Source organism: Excalfactoria chinensis, chromosome 1, assembly GCF_039878825.1.
Source record: "Excalfactoria chinensis isolate bCotChi1 chromosome 1, bCotChi1.hap2, whole genome shotgun sequence".
Classification (NCBI taxonomy): Eukaryota; Metazoa; Chordata; class Aves; order Galliformes; family Phasianidae; genus Excalfactoria; species Excalfactoria chinensis.
In genome coordinates this window covers 71,701,654-71,723,083 of record NC_092825.1, presented here as the reverse complement: position 1 = coordinate 71,723,083, position 21,430 = coordinate 71,701,654, and the positions used below count along the sequence as shown (strand labels likewise).

General features: G+C 42.0%; 1 protein-coding gene across 1 annotated transcript; it reads right to left on the bottom strand.

The window, feature by feature from the left end:
- Positions 1 to 8,710: 8,710 nt before the first annotated feature.
- On the bottom strand, positions 8,711 to 21,369 carry AICDA (activation induced cytidine deaminase). The gene is made up of 5 exons (XM_072358084.1): positions 21,291 to 21,369; positions 10,018 to 10,165; positions 9,293 to 9,563; positions 9,049 to 9,164; positions 8,711 to 8,764 (listed from the first exon to the last, which is right to left on the bottom strand). Exons 1-5 carry the CDS (start codon positions 21,299 to 21,301, stop codon positions 8,711 to 8,713), a joined length of 600 nt encoding a protein of 199 aa, XP_072214185.1. The 5' UTR covers positions 21,302 to 21,369.
- Positions 21,370 to 21,430: the final 61 nt, after the last annotated feature.

The following is a 21,430-nucleotide window of genomic DNA, read 5'->3' as shown; positions in this document are numbered from 1 at the left end:
CACCTGCTGGGATGTGACAACATCCGTCTTGCCACTTTATTCCTAGGAACTGAATTTCCTGTGCAAGTCCTTTCACTTTGCTTTGCTTAATAGTGAAACCAGCTTGCAGAAGAATTTGGATTATTCACTCACCTTTCTTGAAAACTTTCCTTGCTGCTCCACACAATAATATCGTAATTGTACTACAAGTGCTTGTTAGTACCACCTACACTATTCCAGTGCAGTTTGGATCAACCCACGGCAAACTGTTGGACTATGTTTGCACCCCTAGGGCAAATGGCTCCAGGTACAGTGAATGCCCCTCAAAGTGAAAGCAAACAGTGGCCTACATTCTGTGACCAAAGGAATGGAGAAGAATGCATTAGCAGTGTCAGTTGCAGCATACGACTTGGCTGTTTTTGACTCCAGTTCATACTGGAGTTCTAGCATGTCTAATACATTCAGGCCATGGTAGTCTGCTGTCAACCTCTACTCTCTGCCATTTTTTTGCACTGTCTATGTGGGGCTATTAAAAGGTGAGTGAGTTTTGCTCATCAGTCCCTGACTCTAGTTGATGAATCAACTTACGAATGGGGAGCAAGGAATCTCTGTTAGTACAGTACTGCCATGTGTTTTTTTGTCTCAGTCAGTACCTGTTGCTGTTCCACTTGTAGCAACTCCACAACAGACAGATCTTCTGATAGGCCAGGCAAAACAGACAGCTGCTTAGCTCCTTCTGTGTCTAAAGCAGCTATTCCAAAGGCCTACTGATACCCCTTGGGATCCTTAAAATTCCCCCTCTGAGGTAATCAATACCAAGTACATACAGAGCCACCAGGCCAGTGACAATAGGATGCTTTTGCCAGTCTGTACCGGTGAGGCTTATTTCTGCCTCCAACACGGTCGACTCTTGAGAATCCCCAGTCACCGCAGAAATATAAATTAGTTCCGCCCCTTCATGACTCGAGGACATAAGAGTACACTGTGCCCCAGTGTCTACCAGTGCCTCTTATTTGTATGGCTCTGATGTGCCAGGCCACCAAATCCGTGCAGTCCAATATGCTCCATTATCCCTTTTCACACCCCTGACTGTGTGCAGGGCTTCTCTAATTGTTACCTGTGTCATTCTTCTCTCATGAGTCACAATCACCTTTACAACTTTTGCTGTGTTCCTCAGTAACTGTAGTGATCAACTTTATAGAGGAGATCACGTTGGTGATTGATCTGTTTTGTAATTCTCTTACCTGTGCTCATAGTACAGGAGTGGGTTTTTTATTCCACTTCTTTGTATCTTCTCCATGTTCGCTTAGGTAACATCACAAGGCAATATGTGAGACAGACTTACTATTGCCACTTCCTTGTGCAGGAGAACATCTACTTTTAATAGGTAAGAAACTGGATTATACGGATGGGGAGCAGGGTTCATCACCTTTAATCAGTTTGATCAGCTCCTTCAGTAGACTGTATTGATCATCCTGACTCTCATCATGTGTCCCTGATGTCACTGCAGGTTTACTAGGTTCATTGGTTTCATCATGATTAAGCAGTGTAGATGGGCCCTCCATCATACTTTTCTGATTACTCTCCATTTTATCTAGACTTTCAGTTACTTTCAAAATGGCTGAAATGTAAGCTTTTGTATGGGCTAAATATTGTTCTAAGTTATGAAGTATAATAACCAGTTCAAATAATTGGTCTTCTCTGCTCATTCTCATACATTCCTGCTAGTGTACTGGCATACTTTCCTGGTACAGTTCTTGTTAACTTCTTCCACATACTTGTTGTAAACCTGATTCTCTCTGATCCATGTGTGTGGATAATGAGGAATGAACATAGGGTCAGATAATATTTCCACTATGGCTAGATCTTTCAAATAATTGATACCTTTCTCCATAGTAGTCCATTTGTTCACCTCATAAATCAGATCTACTTTGAAGGGATATTTTTCCTTTACAGCTAATATTACTTTCTTCCAGAGGGTGAAAGCCCCATTCAGACATCTAGTGATCCCTCTGTCAATGGCTGAGTTCTTAGAAATGCTTCCCAGTTGGCAAGCTTCTCTACCATCTAGGAACAAATTATTGGACCCAGTGTCCTAACATTGAAATAATCAGGTGTCAGTAGACTCATTTGTGTGCCATATAAAATCTTCTCTCTAACCTCTAGTTCCAGATGTTTTCAGAGGTTGAATATTAGTAATTGTGATATTCTTTATGAGTTGATTAAAGTAGTACCAGTCCCAAGTAACAGTTGTTCCGCTTGCCACCTGCCCTGATTTTATTGTACAGCATAATGCCATATGGTATGAGATATCCTTTTGGCTAGTTTAGGTCAGCTGTCCTGGCTGTGTTCCATCCCAGCTTCCTGTGGACTCCTAGCTTCTTTACTGACAAGGTTGTGTGGGAAGCAGAAAAGGCCTTCACTTAAAGTGAGCACTGCTCTGCAACAACTAAAACATCACTAGGTTACCAGCATTATTCTCATTCTAAATCCAAGACACAATATCATACCAGCCACTATTAAAAATACAACTTTATCCCCACCAAAATCAGGATGATGAGGAATGTCTCAGTTATTACTAATAGTAGGTCAGCACTAGCAGGAGTATGAGATGGATATGCAACATTATGAATTCTGGACGTGTCCTGGAAACTATTGGACTTTTACCTGTTATAATGTCTCAGGGCTAGAATTCATTAGCACTTGGAGATTTTTAGGGAGCAGTGTGTGCCTGTGTAGGGTTGTCTTGCTTTGTATCCCTTTTCAGCTGTCTGTAGCTGTGTTTTTGTCTCTCTGAATCTCAGTCCCCTAAAATATATTTTCATTTGTTATTCTCTGTAATAATTTGCCCAAGTATTTGTTTGTCCCTCCTTCTCTGAGAGGTTAAGCAGTCCCAAAAGAGAAGGAGGAGTCCCAAAAGAGAAATCCAGCAACATCAGATTCCTGAAAGTGAAATCTTGGAGAAGAAAAAGGTGAGAGTGCTTCTCACTTGATACACTCCCAGGCTCCAGCTCTCTTTAGATCTTCCTGCACCAAATGTTGTTTCTGACTATTCAATAGCCATTTCTGAAGTGTAAACAACTACATTACTATTCTTGGAGAAAAAGAGAAGAGGGATCTTGGAGCCAACTGAAAGCAGAGACAGCATTTTATTTACAGAGACATGCCCATTTGCTCACCAGCAATTCTGGTCCATTAAGCAAGAACTTTGAAGTGGTTATGGTCCTAAGATGGATAGGTCTATCATCAAGCAAGAGGAGAGATGATGAAAGTAGAAATTCTGAACAGGCAAGTGTGAAAGCCATACTCAAGGTAGAACCTGCACCCCAATCTGTCACAGGCTGGTGCTGTAGCCTGCCTGAATTACAGTTGATTGGAAATAGTCTCTTACTACAGCCCTGCAACAAGCTGTAATGAGGCAGAGCTCTCTAGCATCCCCATCCAAATAACAGGTCACAGTTCTGCCACTACTCATGTCAGCTCTGGACGTTACCATGTCATTCAGTTACATAGAAGTACCTGAATTAGCTGTAGTGCATGACCTCATCTTATGAATTAGTTAGAGTTTGTAATTGTTTGTGAAAGGTTCATCCCTTCCCACTGATGGCAAAAGACAAACTTTCTTATGTCCACTTGGACACATGCCAGTTCAAAGTTGAGTTTTTTGCACCAAACTGCCAGAGTGATCCACTGTATCACTCCTTTGCAACTATTGGCATGCTAAGCTCTAGTGGTGAGTCTACCACTGCCAGATAAAATTACAGAAGAGAGCTGCTCTAATTTCATTTTCTTCCTCTTTGGCTGGTTCCTAACTGTGATTAGCAATAAGGTTATAACATGGAGACATCAATATCCTTCTTGCCCCCAAACTTGGTTGCCACCTGCATATTCCAGTGTGAGGAGTAAAGCCTAGTAGACAGGAATATTACCTCTCTTCAGGTAATATTAATTCCAGACCTTGGAAATTCACATCGACCCTTCAACTGAAATGCTTAAGAATAACAGTGGCAATGACAGCAGTAATGTTAGTATTTTAGCTATACTTGAAGCCTGAAAGAAACTTTACTTATTACAAGAGTGTGAGAGATTTAAACGTCAGTTGCAGCTTGCTTATCATAGAATCATAAAATCACAGAGTCATGGAATCACAGAATCATAGAATGGCAAGGGTTGAAAAGGACCAAAATGATCACCTGGGCCAGGCCCAGAGAGCAGTGGTGAACTGAGCTAAATCCAGCTGGCGACCAGTCATAGGTGGTGTTCCCCCGGGGTCAGTGCTGGAGCCTGTCCTCTCCAATATCTTTATTAATGACCTGGATGAAGGCATTGAGTGCACCCTCAGTAAGTTTGCTGATGCCACCGAGTTGGCTGGAAGTGTCGATCTGCCTGGATAGCTGAGCTGAAGCCAATGGGATGAGGTTCAACAAGACCAAATGCTGCATCCTGCACTCTGGCCAGGCAACGCTACAGGCTTGGGGTGGAGTGGCTGGAAGACTGTATAGAGGAAATGGACCTGGGGGTATTGATTGATGCTCAGCTGAACATGAGCCAACACTGTGTCCAGGTGGTCAAGAAGGCCAATGGCATCCTGGCTTGCATCAGAAACAGTGTTGCCAGCAGGAACAGGGCAGTGATTGTCCCCCTGTACTCAGCGCTGGTGAGGCCACACCTGGAGTACTGTGTCCAGTTTTGGGCCTCTCTGTAAGAAAGACATTGAGGCCCTGGAGTGTGTTCAAAGAAGGGCAACAAAGCTGTGTGCCCCCAGTGGCGCATGGTGTTAGAACCGCCACTTGCAACACCAGAGGGCCTGGGTTTGAATCCCCCCTGTGGCGCAAGGGGTAAAACTGCTGCTCTGCTACACTAGAGGGCTCGAATCCCGGGAGTTGGACTCGATGATCTCTAGGTCCCTTCCAACTCGCACGATACTATGATACTATGATACTATGAAAGCTAGTGAAGGGTCTGGAGCACAGGCCTTAATGAGGAGCGGCTGAAGGAGCTGGGATTGTTCAGTCTGGAGAAGAGGAGGCTCAGGGGAGAAGTTTTTGCTCTCTAGAACTACCTGAAGGGAGGTTGTGGTGAGCTGTGGGTTGGCCTCTTCTCTCCTGTAAGTCATGATAGGATTAGAGGCCTCAAGCTGCATCAGGGGAGGTTCAGGCTGGACATTAGGAAACACCACTGAAGGAGTGGTCAGGCACTGGAATGGGCTGCCCAGGTGGAGGCACCGACTCTGGAGGTGTTCAAGGAACATTTGGATGTTGTGCTGAGGGACATGGTTTTGTGAGAACTAATGGTGATGGGTGGATGGTTGGACTGAGTGATCTTGTAGGTCTTTTCCAACCTTGGTGATTCTGTGATTCTAGTTTCTACCACCCTGTTATGTGCAGGGTTGCCAACCACCAGACCGGGCTTCCCAGAGCCACATCCAGCCTGGAGTTGGGGCATTCACAACCTCTTCAGGCAACCTGTTCAAGTATATCACCACTCTCTGTGTAAAAAACTTCACCCTAATGCCCAACCTAAACCTCTCCTGTCTCAATTTAAAATAATTCCCCCTTTTACTATCACTATCCACCCACATAAACACCTTTACCCATTCCTGTTCATACTCTCCCTTCAAGTACTTGTCACACTTTCGCTCCTGTCATTGTAATCTGGTGGCTGATCTTTCAGAAATCTTTTCTCCTTTCCTTCCAGAGGCTCTGCTTATCCCTACTAGCTTGTCAGAAGAAATGGCATCTTCTAAGCCAAGCCTCCTACGTTTGTTCTGCTAACCAAATCTGATTCCCACCACAATGAGTTTTGACTATTTATGTAATTAAATACTGTTTGTTTTTTTTTTATTTTTTATTTTTTTTATTTTTTGCCCACAGATACACCAAAGGGTCAATACAAAGGAGGTGAGAAAAAAAAAACAACTTGATTTCAAGAACAGTGGTGGGCACAAATACCTCTAGGCTAAAAACCTTTGATCAGACATGCAGCAGGAGACCAGACTCCATGACTTTGAAGCCTCTTTCTGTACATGTTCAAACATGCAGGGGACTGGGAAGGGGATAGAAAGAGAAAGGAAGAGAAAAAGAGAGATAAACTTCCCCTCTATCCTCTTCCCTCCCTGGTATTTGGAAGGGCCTGAAGCTTGTATTTGCATTGTTCAGTGGTGATTTGTTTTTTATTCTTCCAAAGTGATGTCCAAGAATGCTGTTTGCTGACCTGCTGTAATGCTATGTTCAGCTGTGTGAATGATGTTCCTGTTCTTAAATGGACATTCTGGGAATTTTTGAGAATTGAAATCTAGGAGCCATTTGCAGAGAGTAGAAGTATCTCTCCAGCCAATGCCCTCCTAAGGGGTGCCACATAGATTTTTACACACAGTACTAATAATCATCCAATCCCCTATTTGTCTGATTACCAAAAGGTCTTTCATATAGCGATGTGAACAGAAATACAGGCTTACATTCAGTGAAGATGCTGGAGCTATCCCCAGTGCATAGCCAGCACCCTGGGCTCCATAAAGCATGGAGAAAGCTACCCAAACTTTGGACACCCAGCCATGGAGTTTCCTAAAGGGCAGACCTGTTGACCTGTTGAGAATTTTTTTTTTTTTTTTTTTTTCTAGGTTTGCTGATAAATTCTGTTGTTAATGGTACCTATTGTTATGATGAGAGTAACAAGAATGCAAACATGGATACTGTCACAAAAAACATGGTTTGTGGTATCAGTGTACAGTTATTTGGATTCTGTCTATGCTTTGTGCATCTCTGCAAGTCATGAGATGTTGGAACAAGTGAGACTACAGTTTCAGCTAGCAACACAGGCCCTTTCTCTTGGATGCTGTATTGAGGGACATGGCTTAGTGGGAGCCATTGGTAATAGGTGAACGGTTGGACTGGATGATCTTTTAGGTCTTTACCAACCTTGGTGATTCTATGATTCTATGATTCCCTGTGTATTGTCCATCCCCCCTGAAGGAAAATTCCTTCCAGAAATCTCAAGCATGGCTCCTGTTTCCCACAGCTCAAGCAATGAGATTCGAAGAACAGTCTTCTCTTCAGATATTTTTCCCAGGTGCATGCCAAGGAGAGAGATACCCAGAATAGCATATCCACTATTTCCATAAGAAATGTGCTATGAATATAAGTGATAACCAGTATATTAGAAGTAGTGATATGTTTCCTATATACACAGTCAAAAGACAAGTAAAAAATTATTAGGTTGAAAAAGTAACGTTACTACATTATAGTCATCATCCTGGAGTTAATGCTGGCAGACACACCTAATTCATTCGAGGTTGAAAGAATTTATAATGCCAGCTCAAGGAATGCTTTGTAACAAGTGATAAGAATTAGTATGTAGGAACAGTATAAAAATCTTCAAAAAATCTTCGTAGTGGGAGAGCTAATGTCCTGTAAATAAATCACATAAATTAGCTAAACAATCAACAACTCATTTAATGTGCTTTAGGTTCAGAAGAATCAGCTTGGAACACAGTACATGTTTCTTTTGCATTCATTCATTACATTTATTCTCCTATTGTATAACCTTGTTTCAATATACATATCTTTGAATTAATGTTTGTTTGATAGAACTTCAGAAAAAAATAGTATCTCAACTACTTTATTAGAAAATGCTCCTTTTTCTAATTGTTGTCCAGCAGTTTCATTCTGAAGGACAGTGGTGTTGGATAGGCCAAACCAGAAGCTGGAAGACAGAAATCATTTTTTGAACTCTTCTACACTTCTTGCTTTGCAATATATGTTGATTCAACACTTTTGTGTGCACTTCAGTCAATTAAGAGTCATAGTTTTGGAGGATGAGCTAGTAATCAACAGATGAAGCATCTTGAGCAACTTTAGTATTTACATGACTGATTTTTGGTAGTATTTCCAAAGCAGTTATGGCCTGAAGAATTTATCAATCTTGATTTTCTGGGTGACACTGTCAACAGGTCAACAATTAACAGTTACAAGGAAAAAGCATAAAGACAGTCTAACGGGATAGTTCTGGTTTGCCTCTGTAGAAATCAAATGGGATAGATTACACCAGTCTTCTGTGTTGATTTTTACTTTTCTCATGAACTGATACAAAAAAAAATGACAAAAAACCGTACTCTTGCAAGACTTTAAAAAATATAAATAATACACTATCTAACAAATATATAACACCACATCTGCAAATTAATGCTTTGCAAAGATCTCTCACTGCTATTCTTGGTCCAAATTCCTCAAAATGAGAGTGCATCAGAAGTCTGAAGTTGTAGGAAGCTTGTGCTGCACCCAGCTCTGACAGAGCAAGAGGCACTATGGGTGAAGAGTGATGCACTGTTTTGCTGTTGGCCTGTCACTAAGGAAGTGTTGGGAGGAGCAGCATGGGAACATCAGCCATGCCCAGAAAGAGGAAAAGGATGGAGCAGAGAACTCACAGCAATCATGAAGGAAAAGACAGAGCACCTCCAGAGTATGAGACACACTGTTAGTCCTGGTAAAGCCTGAGGAAGTTAAACTGAAGAGGACAGTCCACCTGCAATCCAGGGAGTTGGGGTATACCATGAACCAATATCTTCAACTTAGTAAAGACTGTCCACAAAACCAGACACTAATTGGGTCCCTTAATGAAGCAGGGCTGGAAGAAAGAGAGATGTAAAGAAGGAAAAAGATAAAGATACACTGTGAGGGAGGGAGCTGAATATCAAAGAACTTGTGAAGTCTTCTTATTGCTGATGACTTCCACTTCAAAGTCCCAGAGTTTTAAAGGCATCTCGTAAATCGTCTACTTCATATAGTGGCTGCAGAACAAAATATAAGTGATATGTCATTTATCAAGTAAGCAGGAGCCTATAAAGATGGGGAGGGACAAAAGAATGACATGAGATGGGAAAAGAGGATGAAGTGTGTGAATATGAACAAAGTTAGGAGAAATAGGCATAAGCAGCATGAAAGGTGATGACACAGGAAAGAATGAAATGATGGATAGCAGAGATGAGTAGTAAAAACAGAGAACTATTACAAGGAAGAGAGGAAGAAGCTGAGGAGAAGAGGCACTGGAAGGAGAGGAGAAATTGGTCCTTACCAGAAGGATCCGTCGGAGTTTCCTGGACAGGTGGACGGAGTTTTGATGCAGCCCTTCCCAGGCTTTGAATGTCTTTTCCCTGTTCTCCACAAATGTGTTCCAGCAGTAGAAGAAATCTGTGCAAGGTACAGGGGCATTAAAGCATGCTCAAGATTGCTCCAGAGAGGACACTGATCTCTTCTAGATTCACTAAATCATCATATCCTGACATAGCTTTCCGTTATCTCTCCCCTGACCATTTTACCTTTGAAAGTCATGATGGCAATTTGGGCCCCAGCCCGGTGCAGGCGTCTCAGCCCTTCAGGCTCAGCCTTGCGATCCTCACAGAAGTAGAGGCGGGCAGTGAAAATGCGCAGGGTCAAGTTTGGGTAGGCACGAAGGAAGTCAGCCACATGTCGGGCACAGTCATAACAGGGGCTCCAGGAGGTGAACCATGTGATGCGGTAGCAGCGGTCAGGGTCCAGGTCCCAGTCTGAGATGTAGCGTAGGAAGAGAACCTCCACATGGCAACCCATCTTCATGAAAGAGGAAGAGGGGCAAAGCATGAGACATGAATGAAGTAGACTATAACGGGAGCAAGGAGGGAAGTTTGTGCTGAGTGATGTGTGAGAGGAGAATGAACAAGGTGAGAGAGAGATCTTAGGGTCAGTGCACAGAAGAAGGTGATGCAAGTGATGACTAGAAGAGGAATGTGTAGGGGCAAGGTAGAAAAATTGAGGTACTGTTAAAGCAGTAGGGACCATATGGATGTCTTGCTAGTAACATACTTGTGCATAGCGCAAGATACAGGTCTACCTGGAGGCTGCATCCCACAAATATTATATACCAGCATAGTATCCATTCTTGTGGATGCATGTGCTAGAGGAGATGTTGCTGCTTGCAGCTCTTCTTCCCCTGCTGCTCCATGTGAAAGAGCTGCATCAGCCTTAATATGGATATGAGAATAGGATGCCAATGTGCTCTTCATACCTTGTTACGCAGGTATCCAAAGTCCAGGGAGCATGATGTAGCACTGTCACGGCGCTTCACAACATAACAGAGGTAGGTTTCACGACGGCCTTTGGCCCAGCGCAGGTTCTTGAAATTGTAGAGGAAGAGCTTCCTCTTCATCAAGAGGCTGAAAGAGAAGACGAGAGAATGTATATTATCCCCATTCTGGAGTCAGCAGTTGGTCATACATATGTTGAGGGCTCAGCAACAAAAATATCTCCATCAAGTTCAGACCTCCCATTGTGAAAAAATAATAATAATAATAATAATTAAAAAAAATTATATATATATATCAGTAATTTGCATGCAGTAATTTAGGGTAAGGGTGCAGATGTGACTGTGGGGATGAAGGAGGTAAGGAATCATAGAATCATAGAATCACCAAGGCTGGAAAAGACCTACAAGATCACTCAGTCCAACCATCCACCCATCACCAATAGTTCTCACAAAACCATGTCCCTCAACACAACATCCAGTTGTTCCTTGAACACCCCCAGAGTTGGTGGCTCCACCACCTCCCTGGGCAGTCCATTCCAGTGCCTGACCACCCTTGCTGAGAAGTAATGTTTCCTAATGTCCAGCCTGAATCTCCCCTCCCACAGCTTGAAGACATTCCCTCTAGTCCTATCACTAATGACACAAGAGAAGAGGCCGACACCCAGCTCACTACAACCTCCCTTCAGGTAGTTCTAGAGAGCAAAAAGTTCTCCCCTGAGCCTCCTCCAGGCAGAACAATCCCAGCTCCTTCAGCCGCTCCTCATTAAGGCCTGTGCTCCAGGCCTTTTCCCTCTGGTAAGCTGGCATTCAGCAGGGAGCTGGAGTCAGTGTAAGAGACGTGGAGCTGAGTTTTCTGCGGGTCTCCAGTAAAGTGTGGGAAAGGGGAATTTTTATTTGTTATGAATTTCCTGATTTGAATATGAGAGTTTAAGCAAGGAAAATTTCTTATATAAACACTCTTTATCTATTTCTCACACCCCTTCTGTGTGTGGCAGATCCTCAGATAGTTTAGGAAGGACAACACAGACAATCATATGGTAAATAAGTGGGTATGATGAGAGAATTGCAAAGCTCTTACCTGGGCTATATAACAAGAGCAAAAAAACAGTAAAGTTTTCACAAAAACATTTGCTTTCAAAATGTGTCTCATTTCCTTCTTGTAGTCCCTTTTCTTCCATATTCCCATTTTTAATCCTTTCAAAAGTCTTATTCCTGCAGAGCAGTATGGTGTTGCAAAAACAAGTGAAGAACAAGAAATAACAAGAAGAAGAAAAGAACATTTGGGCCCTTTCATTGTCAGGACAAAGTGAAGACTATATAAGACAATTTTGAGTCATGAGCCACTTGTCCACCTAGAAATATTTGTTAACATCATTTCCTGTTATCTCTGCTCTCCAGAATTGACCATTGCTGGGGATTTTTATTTGGAATAATGACCAGTATGAGAAGAAAAATGAATGAACAGGTATTATGGGAGGCAAGTGAGAAGATCTGCAGCTATGTACAAAGTGGTGGTTACATATGCAACTCCTGTAACATAGGAGCACATTTTATAGTTCGAGAGAAAGCAACAAAGACACAGGAGCTGTGATTATACACAAGCAATGAACAGGAATCTTCTCCTCAAATAAAGATTCATGAAGCAATCCTGAAATCAGAGCAAAAGCCCCTGAGTGTGTGTGAATGATATGCAATTATGCAGAGTAATTTAAAAGCAAGTAGAAGAATGCAGTGCTGGAACAGTCTATGCTTGAAAGCACAAGGTGAGAGCAGCAGAAACAGAATAAGATTGAAACCTGATGCAAGAGGGAGAACAGGTTAAGAGTGGGCAGAGATCAAAATGCTTAAGCAGCATCCAAATGTTCATCTTTCTGTTATATTTTCTTTTCTGTTTCTAGAAAAGAAAGAGAATGAAAGGGAACAGAAAATAGTCACAAGAAAGAAATGACAGGAGGGGAAAAGAATGCAGGCTAGTTTACAGTCAAAGAGAGAAACAGTGGTGGGCACAGAGAGCTGCAAGGTGTAAAGGTAGAACAGGGTGGGGATTTAGATAACTGAGTCATATGGAGAAAGGGAAAAGGACAGTAAACACCAAATGGACAGCAATTTAATTAGAGACAATTTATTCTATCAGAAAGAAATTGGAGGTGTTCATTTTACCTTTCCATATCAGCTGGGTTCTCTCTTAGAAGACTGGGTTGCACAGAAGTTGCTTCACAGGCTCTGACTGTTCAGCCCTCTGGTGCACAGAAATGTGGAATGCTCTGTACTTCCCTTCCCCATTCACCCCTATCTACTCTTGCTGGGTTTCAGACTGTGTCTGAGGAGGAGTTAGGAGAGTCCCTGGAGCTGTATGAGCCAAAGGGCAAAGGGTTAAAATGTGAAGAGACACTAGTTCTGAAAGATGCTCTGCACTCATTGGCTGCGTCTCCTCATTGCACTTGCCATTGGGACCTCCCACTTTGCAAAATTATTCTGAATTGATATCAATAACATGACGAGGCAGGAAGCATTGTCTAGTGGTTAGAGGGGAGCCTGGGAGTTGTGTACCACTGACATGAGCGTGGGCAAAACCACACTACCCCTCTGGGCCTCTGCTCACACAGCTGTGCAGTGATGATGGTAATGCTGAACTTCCCTACCAAGGAAGCAGCAGGGGTGGCGTGTGACAGTGCCCTGTGAATCCAGGTAGAAAAGGCTCAGGGAGCACCAAATTGTTGTCCCTTCCATTTCACCAAAACTGAAGAAGAGTGAGAATAGACCTACCTAGCTCTTGGAAAATGCATAGGGGTGGTGTGCAGAAATTGGGCATGTCACCCCTGTTTGACGCTTGAGTGCCATGCATTCTGGGCTGTGTCAGCAAGAAAAGAGCAGGCACTAACTCAAATCACAAAACTATGCAAAAAACCCAATGAGCATGACTCAGGCCCCAAACCTACTGAGCATGCACAGCTGGAAACAGTACTGGAAGCAGAAAGCTTGGGATGGGGTGCAGAATTTCTCCTCTGGGTGTCTCATAGTAGCACTGCCTTCACACATCAGGCATGTGGTTACATGCAGGTGTGCTGAGGCTTGCTCTCACCATGTGCACTTTCGCTTTGCTAACAGTTTTCTCCTCCTCAGGCTCTGCTCCACTGTAGTATGTCCAAGGCAACCATCCCCTCTGCAGGGCTGAGGGACAGTCAAAGATAACCTCCAGACAGGCATGGGTGCTGAGGAGGCAGGTAGGGACTATCCTGCTCCATTTCAGGTAGGGGCTATCCTCCTCCATTACTTCCTCAAGCTGGGCATGACTGTGAGCACTACAGCCCTTTTGTTTACCTCATGCTAGGGTAGTTCTTCATTTTTTTCTCTGCTTGATTTACTTTCTTTATTAATTTTACCGGCTTTTGGCTTGCTGCTAGAACTGCGTGAAGCCAGTATATGCAAAAACATGAGTTGACAAACCAGAACAGACTACTCTAGCCCAGTACTTTAAGAGTGGCCAGTAATGCACACCTCAAGAAAAGGAGAACTCCTGGATGTTCCAGGACTGGACTGTCCTACTCCTTGGGTAAATGTATTCCTAGCTCCACAGAAGTAGCGGTCATCATAGTATCATAGTATCGTGCGAGTTGGAAGGGACCTTAGTGATCATTGAGTCCAACTCCTGGGATTCGAGCCCTCTGTGTAGCAGAGCGGCACTTCTACCACTTGTGCCACAGGGGGGATGTGTCTCAACAGACACACAGTTTAGCAGCTTCATTGCCAAGGATTGTGGCAATTATGCTCTTTGGAGATCTGGCTTTTAGTGTTTGACCAAAGACAGAACAGTCTGTATTCCTTATTAATCCCTGTTCTGCATAACAGACTAATAGAGGACATTTCTGCTAATAAAAAAGCTGCTGCCTTTCAGTCTTTGCTCTAGGCAGAATCTTATGACAAATATCCCAGATTAATCTCAGAGTCATTTTATCCTGCCTTCATGTTAATTTTTCTTTCAGTACACAAAGAGAATGTCTATTACACATAAAAAGTAAAAAAAAAACAACAACACTCCCTTGGAAATTTTCTTCTTAATGTCGATTAATTAAGGTGGCTTTGGCTTTATTCTTGTTCTGATTCCTAATTTTTATATCCAAACATTTATAGAAAATTTGGCAGATTTTTATTCACATTAAAAGGAGTGAAAAAGAAATCTTAATGGTCAGCTAGATAATACCAGTAAATAAAATTTGTGAGATTTATGTGTTGATTCTCATAAAATCACAGAATAGCCCAGGTTGGAAAGGATCATGAATCTCCAACCCTCCTGCCACAGGCAGGGCCACCAGCCTCCACATTTAATACTAGACCAGACCGCCAAGAGCCCCATCCAACCTGGCCTTGAACACCACCAGGGATGGGGCATCCACAGCCTCTCTGGGCAGCCTGTTCAGCACCTGACCACTGTCATAGTAAAGAACTTCCCCCTGATATCCAACCTAAATCTTCCCTCCTTCAACTTAAAACCATTTCCCCTTGTCCTGCCATTATCTATCCTGGTAAAGAGTTTACTCCCCTCCCATTTATAAGCTCCCTTTTGATACTGAAAGGCCACAATTTGTTCAAACTGTAGCCTTGCTGAACAAGCCCAGCTCTCGGCCTGTCTTCATAGGAGATCATCTTTGTGGCCCTCCTCTGGACACTCTCCAATAGCTCCCTATCTTTCTTGTACTGGGGGCTCCAGATCTGGATGCAGTACTCAAGATGGGGCCTCACAAGGACAGAGTAGAGAGAGAATCACCTCCCTATCCCTGCTGGCCACCCCTCTCCTGATGGAGCCCAGGATACCATTTGCTTTCTGAGCTGCAAGAGCACACTGTTGGCTCATGTTCAGTTTTTTATCCACCAGGATCTCCAGGTCCTTCTCTGCAGGGCTACTCTCAAGGACTACTTCTTCCAGTCTGTATATATGCCTGGCATTCCTCTGGTCCAAGTGCAAACCCTTTTGAGAGGGAACCTCAGCTCCTATGCTGTTCTTATGGCAGGAGATGCAACCTTTCTTGCTCATTAGCAGAGATCACCTATGATCTGGTTAAAAACATGTTTAGCAAACAAGCATGGAAAGATCACTGACCCCTGATCTATTTGCTAGTCCATCTTCCTCCCTGGCTGTAAATTGCCAAATTTTTTATATCTGGTGGGGCTTCTTTCTGGGGGGAGTGAATATACATGAGGAGAGATTTTGACCATGCTTGTTCTTTCCTTTCTGCTCAATGCAAAATTGTTGGGAGAATGGACTAGATGTGAAAGAGAGAAAGGGTTTTTCAAATGATGATTCAACTGATGTTCTGATTAAAGCTCAACAAGGTTAAGCAAGGCTAATGTGGAAAGCTAGGAAAGTTTTCTGTATTGGTGTGTTTGGAGTATTATTTAGAAAGAGACACTGGTCCAGCTTATCATGATTACATAATGATGCCCCAGCATCCCTTCAGGCACCTTATACTCAGGGATTTATTCCCTGCATTAAAATGAGAACATCAGAGAATTAAAAGCAGATTGAAGAGTGGAGTTGGGGAGGAGAAGGAAGGTTAACATCACCAGAAAGCAAAAAGAGAAGAAATCAGAGAGCAAGAGTATGGTGAATAATCAAAAGTAATGATCTAAACCCAAAGCGGAGTAGAAGTTGCTTGTTTAGTCAACAGGAAGTTGTGTGCTGTTGTGTACTGATATAAATACTTTTTCCATTCACCTCCTGCTCAGAAATCACATTTTGAATTGACCGCCAGCATCAACAGTTGGTTATTTCTTACACTGAGCATAAAAACTGCAACCACCTGCTTCCCTTGCCTGAAGCGAAATTCTCAAGCAAAAAACTTTCTCTTCTTGAAAAGTGTTAATGCACCATAGACACAAACTTGCACAGGTGCCTCAAACAGGGCAAAAGCAGAGTTCCCTGTAGCTAGATATAAGCAAATAAGCAAGTTAATGTGCTTATTTTTTATAAGCACATTACATTGTATTCTGTGTTTATTCCACAGAGATTAATTTTCCCATTTCGAAAGATAGATCCAACACAGAAGTAAAACAGTTCTGTCAGGACCACTCCCATTGCTCCTGTTCCAGGTGTGAAAAAAATCAGCACTACATGTGGAGGCTGTTTGTTCCGTGGGGCAGAAGGCCTAGTCCCTACATCTGCCAACTCTTCCTATGATGCATCTGTAGACATCATGACTGGGAAACATGTTTCAACAGTGGTATGGCAAAACACTGCCTTTCATGATGTGGAATATACAGTGCCACAGAGGTATAGGCAAGCTCTGAGGATCTGCGTGAGGTCCGCTTGGATGTGACTCGGAGGATTGTGCATTAGGTAGGGGTAGGCTGCAAATGAAAATCTAAAGCACTATGAGGCAAGTGCCACTGAAAAGGCATCATGTGAAACTTTGACCTCCACCTTGTGCACTACTGCATGCTGCATGCTTGTTGATGATGCAACTGATGTAGAACTGAGGGCTGGTTGCTGGGTGTGCACTAAGATCAGAATTTATTATGCATTTGGCTTTCTAGACTCAACCTGCAAAACTTTTACCTAGAAGCTTGTCATAGTTTATTTTTACTCTACTGCTGAGTTTGTGTTTCTGATGGAGGATGAGGCAAATTAGAGTAAATTTGTTGAATTGAAAACATGTTTTTCAACTTCAGTCCTTTGAGTGCCTCTCATTCCTTCCCTGTAGCTCTCTGCTAGCCCAGCCTAATGAACTGAATCCTGCCTTTATGACTCCATATTTTTCTCTAACCTCTTGTATATATCTTATAATTCTTCTATCATGCCACCAGGTAACAGCAACTCCATCCTTTGCAATGAGTGACTGACACCTGCTGGGATCACTAGTTGTAAAAGGAAAGGAACCAGGTTGATTGAGAAGTATGAGAACTACTGAGTATCTTCTGCACAATACATGCAGGTTAAAAAAAAAAAAAAACAAAAAAAAAAACAAAAAAAAAAAAAAAAAAAAAAAAACTAGAGACCAAATACATGCAGTAAATGTTTGACACTTACAGTGAAAAGAACACATAGTCTGCAGATCAAAGGAGAATATACCTTCCCAGTGCTGAGAGCTGAACCTGGGGAAATAACTACCAGAGCTGCCTGCGCCATAGCAGTGCATGTAGCTCCAGCCTCAGGTATGTCTTGCCTGTCTGACTTGGCTTTTGACTCTAGTGTTTGGACCTGGAGAAAATCCTCTTTTTGCACAGGGTACTGCAGGTGACATTCCACTCTGCAGCACAAACTCTTGGCTGGACACCCCAGACCCTGCTCCTGGTCATATATTTACCTTAGTGCAAGTCACTGGCTCCATATCTCAGCAATCTTCTGCTAGTCACAGAGAGGAACTCAATTTTGCACCGCAGTTTTTCACAATGAGAGTCATCTCTTCACTGTGGTTGTGGTTTCACACACCATAGTTGTCTCTTACTAGCTCCTGTTTGTGCAGTTGCTACAGCTCGTTCAATTCACTGAAAAGAGAGCTTGCACCTGGGACCTGGGTAGTAAATCCTGATTTTTATTTTCCTTTTGTTTTTCAGTAAATTTTATTTTTGGGAAAGGCTGTGACAAAAGTACTTCATGTTTCTTGGCTTGCAGTCATATGTTGAGAATTCCTTGCAGTTTCATAAGTTTTTCTTGGCTGTTAACAAAGGGTCACTGTGCCCACTCCTCTCTGGTTTCTTTTCTGTGCAGGTACAGGGATGGGTAGGACACAGGCATATTTACATTAAAGGAACTAGCTTGGTCCAAATCACTGACAAGACTAAAATAAGATCAAAGATTTGAGAGGTGAAAATCTATCCTGAAGTAATGCTCCTAGCATTGCTCTCAGTGAAGACAAATGGCAAAAGGAGCTGGAAGAGACTAGGAGGATTTCAGTTGCCTTTCCTAAAACAAACTAGAGAAGTTACAAAGATACCAGCTGATGGACAAAGTATCTAGGAGAAACAGAGTAATTATGATGCTAAGTTCAAGAAAAGATGATGAGAAACAACAGGATCAACATTCACCCTGCACCATGCATAAAAGAAATTATTTTGAACCCTTCTTCCACAGCAAGAATAAAACTGAAGGGTAAGACTAGACTTGGAAAAAAGCATGCTTAATTTGTAATTGAGTTAATCCTTAATAATGGCAAACGCTGCTTGTTATAGTTGCTCTGCACCCCTTGAATACAAGACAAGAGAAACAGAGAGCTGTAAGCATTTTCCAGGAGGTACATTTTCTGTCAGTCTGACTTCAGTGCTACAAGGGAATAATCTAAGCAGTAGGTTTCACTGGAATGCTTTGAGCATGGAAATGTTTTGTAGGTACAACATACCCATTGCAAGGCATAGCATGCTGACATGTATCAGTGCAAAACCACAACCTTAGTCAAGACATCATGTTGGTGGCCTGTTGGCTTTCATGTTCAAAATAACTGTTGCTGCTGCACTTGCCTGCTGGTACAGCCTCTAAGGTGTCAGTTAAGAAACCAGAGAAAGTGGCAGGAGGATCCAAACCCTGCAAACTGTCATTCTCCAGGTGAGCTGATTATGAGACTAATGTCTGCCTACTGGAAACACAAACAAATGATAATACGTGACTCCAAAAGGGAGCTGAGATCTAATTAGTATACAGAAACAACATCACCAAGCTGGGGCTCAGTAGCCTGGACAAGGGCAGCAGATGATTTCAGCTCCTTAAAGCTCAACAACATCAACAAGAACAACAAACAAAAACAAAAACAAGAACAAAGGAGAAGGTGCCAAGAAGGCAGCAAAGACCAGAGAGAACCTGACCCTTGATTGACACATAGTAGCTGTGACTGTAAAGAGTATCCCAAGGAAAGCCAAGAAACTGGCAGCCATGATGTCCAAGAAAGCAATCTAAGTCTGATCTAGTCTAAAAGACTAAGGAATATGAAAGTTGGCAGACCAAAAAATGCAAAGATAACATCTAAGGCAAAACAGTGAAAGTCAAGGCTGCCAAATGCAAAGCCAAGAAACTGAAAGTGGCCCTGGTTAAGGGGGCAGTGCATGAAAAAATACTGAGCACAAGCAGAGTCCTGCTTCAGGGACACAAAATTTCTCAACTAATTAATTCATTTCAGTCAGGTTTTGCATTTATTTATTTGTTTGTTTGTTTGTTTATTTTCAAGCAGGTCCCCAGAGGATGAAAATTTATCACAATAATTAAAATACCTTTATTTGAAAGAATACTCCTTGCCAGTTGTTTAAAGCTCAGCTGACCTAGGCTCTGAGCAATATGATTAATTCTGGTTAGCTCTTCTTGCTGTTAACACAGTTTAGCCAATGATCTTAATTGGGTTCTCAATGAGAACCCACATGTAAAAAAAGGGTACATTTGATGTGCATTTATTCTTATATTTAAGCAGGTGAGTTCCTGTGTTTCTTCTTACTTAGAAACATTTAATATAGATATTTATTTATATAAATAATATTTATAGCTTATATAATTATAGAATCATAGAATTACCCAGGTTGGAAAAGACCTTGAAGATCATCAAGTCCAACCACAGTCTAACCATAGTACCCTAACTCTAACAACCCTCTGCTAAATCATATCTCTGAGCACCACATCCAAACGGCTCTTATTTCTTTGTTAATGTCTAATTTGTGACACATTGTTTTTGGATGGAAAGTAAAATCTTGTTAAAATATCAAAAAACAAACAAACAAACAAAAAACAAAACAAAACAAACAAACAAAAAAAACAGTCTGAAAGAGCATTTAGTCATTAAATTGAGCTTTGCTCTGTGGATTACTTTTGCCAATTACTTGTTTGATATATGACAACAGATTGGCGAGAATTACATGCAGCTTGCATTTTAACTGTATAAGGTATTATACAGTTATAAGTTAACTGTATTGAAAACATTTTTATTAAAAGAAAATCACTTACATGAACAACAAAAGCATAGAAACTTAGAATGGCTTAAGTTGTAAGGGAACTTAATGATCATCCAGTTCCAATGCCCCTGCCTCAGGCAGGGTTGACTCCTACTGGATCAGACTGCCCAGAGCCCCATCCAACCTGACCTTGAATGCCCCCAAAGATGGGGCACTTCTCTGAGCAACTTGTTCCAGTGCCTCACCACCCTCTGAGTAAAGAATTTCCTCCTAACCTCTAAATTAAATCTCCCCTTTTTTAGTTTAAACACGTTCCACCTTGTCTTATCACTATTAGGCTGTGTAAAAAGTCAGTCTACCTTCTGCTTATAAGCTCCCTTTAAGTACTGGAAGGACACAATGAGATCTCCTCAGAGTCTTCTCTTCTCCAAGCTAAACAAGACCAGTTCCCTCAAACTTTCTTCATAAGAGGTACTCCAGCCCTTTGATCTGCTGGCAGAAATACACTGCAAATGCAAAAGAGATGCTCATGAGTCAGAGCCTGACCCTACACAGGGTCAGGCCTGTGCAGATGAAAGCTCCATTTATAGACACTCAAACTGAGGTTGTTTTTATTACAACAGTATGAAATAAGGACTCAGTAATGTTGGCCAGGAAGAAGCATAGACTGTAGGGGATAGAGTTGTGCAAGAATGTGCATTGTGTGCTTCAGTCTTGAAGAGTGATAGGATGCTATTAGATGCAGTTTGATGGGTAACTTGGGCCACTGCTATTTTTGTTCCAAAAATACTATCTAGATGTAGTCCTCTTGACTACTTGCACAAGAACTGACACTGCTCAAAGTCCTCCATGCTCTGAGTGCTCCTTCTTTGTAACTGAAATATGATGTACAGTTAGCATCTGATGAATGTACGTGAAAATAAAATAAAGATGATTTTTCTGATTTTTTTTTTTTAACCTAGATGTATACTATTTAACATAGTAAATCAGTTCTCCGTATTTCTGAGTTAAATATCACTACAGAACAGATTTTTTGCTTATATGTTGATGTATCACAGTTCTCTTACCATCTTACCACCATACCACCTTACCATTTTACTTGGAGACAGTAATTCTTTACCAGTAAGTCATGGTTGGAAGACATATTTTCAGCACACATCTCATGGACTGGGAGGAGTTATCATTGTGCTCCCCAACTATGAACTGTCAGAAAAATCTAGCACAACCATTTATGGGAAGTATAAAAAAAAAAAAACAAAACAAAAAAAACCAAAAAAACAAAAAAACAACAACAACAACAAAAAAAAAAAAAAACAACACAACAAAACCAAACCCAAAAAACCACGCTGAGAATAATTTTCTCTATCTGTAGAAAAAATAATGAGAAAGACCTGTGATTCATGAGTGAAGCAGGTAGTGGCTCAGGAGTGGCAGGGAGTAAAGAGGTCCAAATGGCAGATTTGGGCTGGAGTCAAGTCTACCCACAAAGCTGGAGGAAACACAGCTAGACACAAATAAACTCAGACGCATG

Bases quoted from the DNA above. Each gene is read 5' to 3' on its own strand.
- AICDA (XM_072358084.1), bottom strand. The intron at 9,564-10,017 runs GTATGAAGAGCA...TCTTTCATGAAG, and splicing joins TTGGATACCTGCGTAACAAG to ATGGGTTGCCATGTGGAGGT. The intron at 8,765-9,048 runs GTAAGGACCAAT...TTTGTTCTGCAG, and splicing joins AACTCCGACGGATCCTTCTG to CCACTATATGAAGTAGACGA.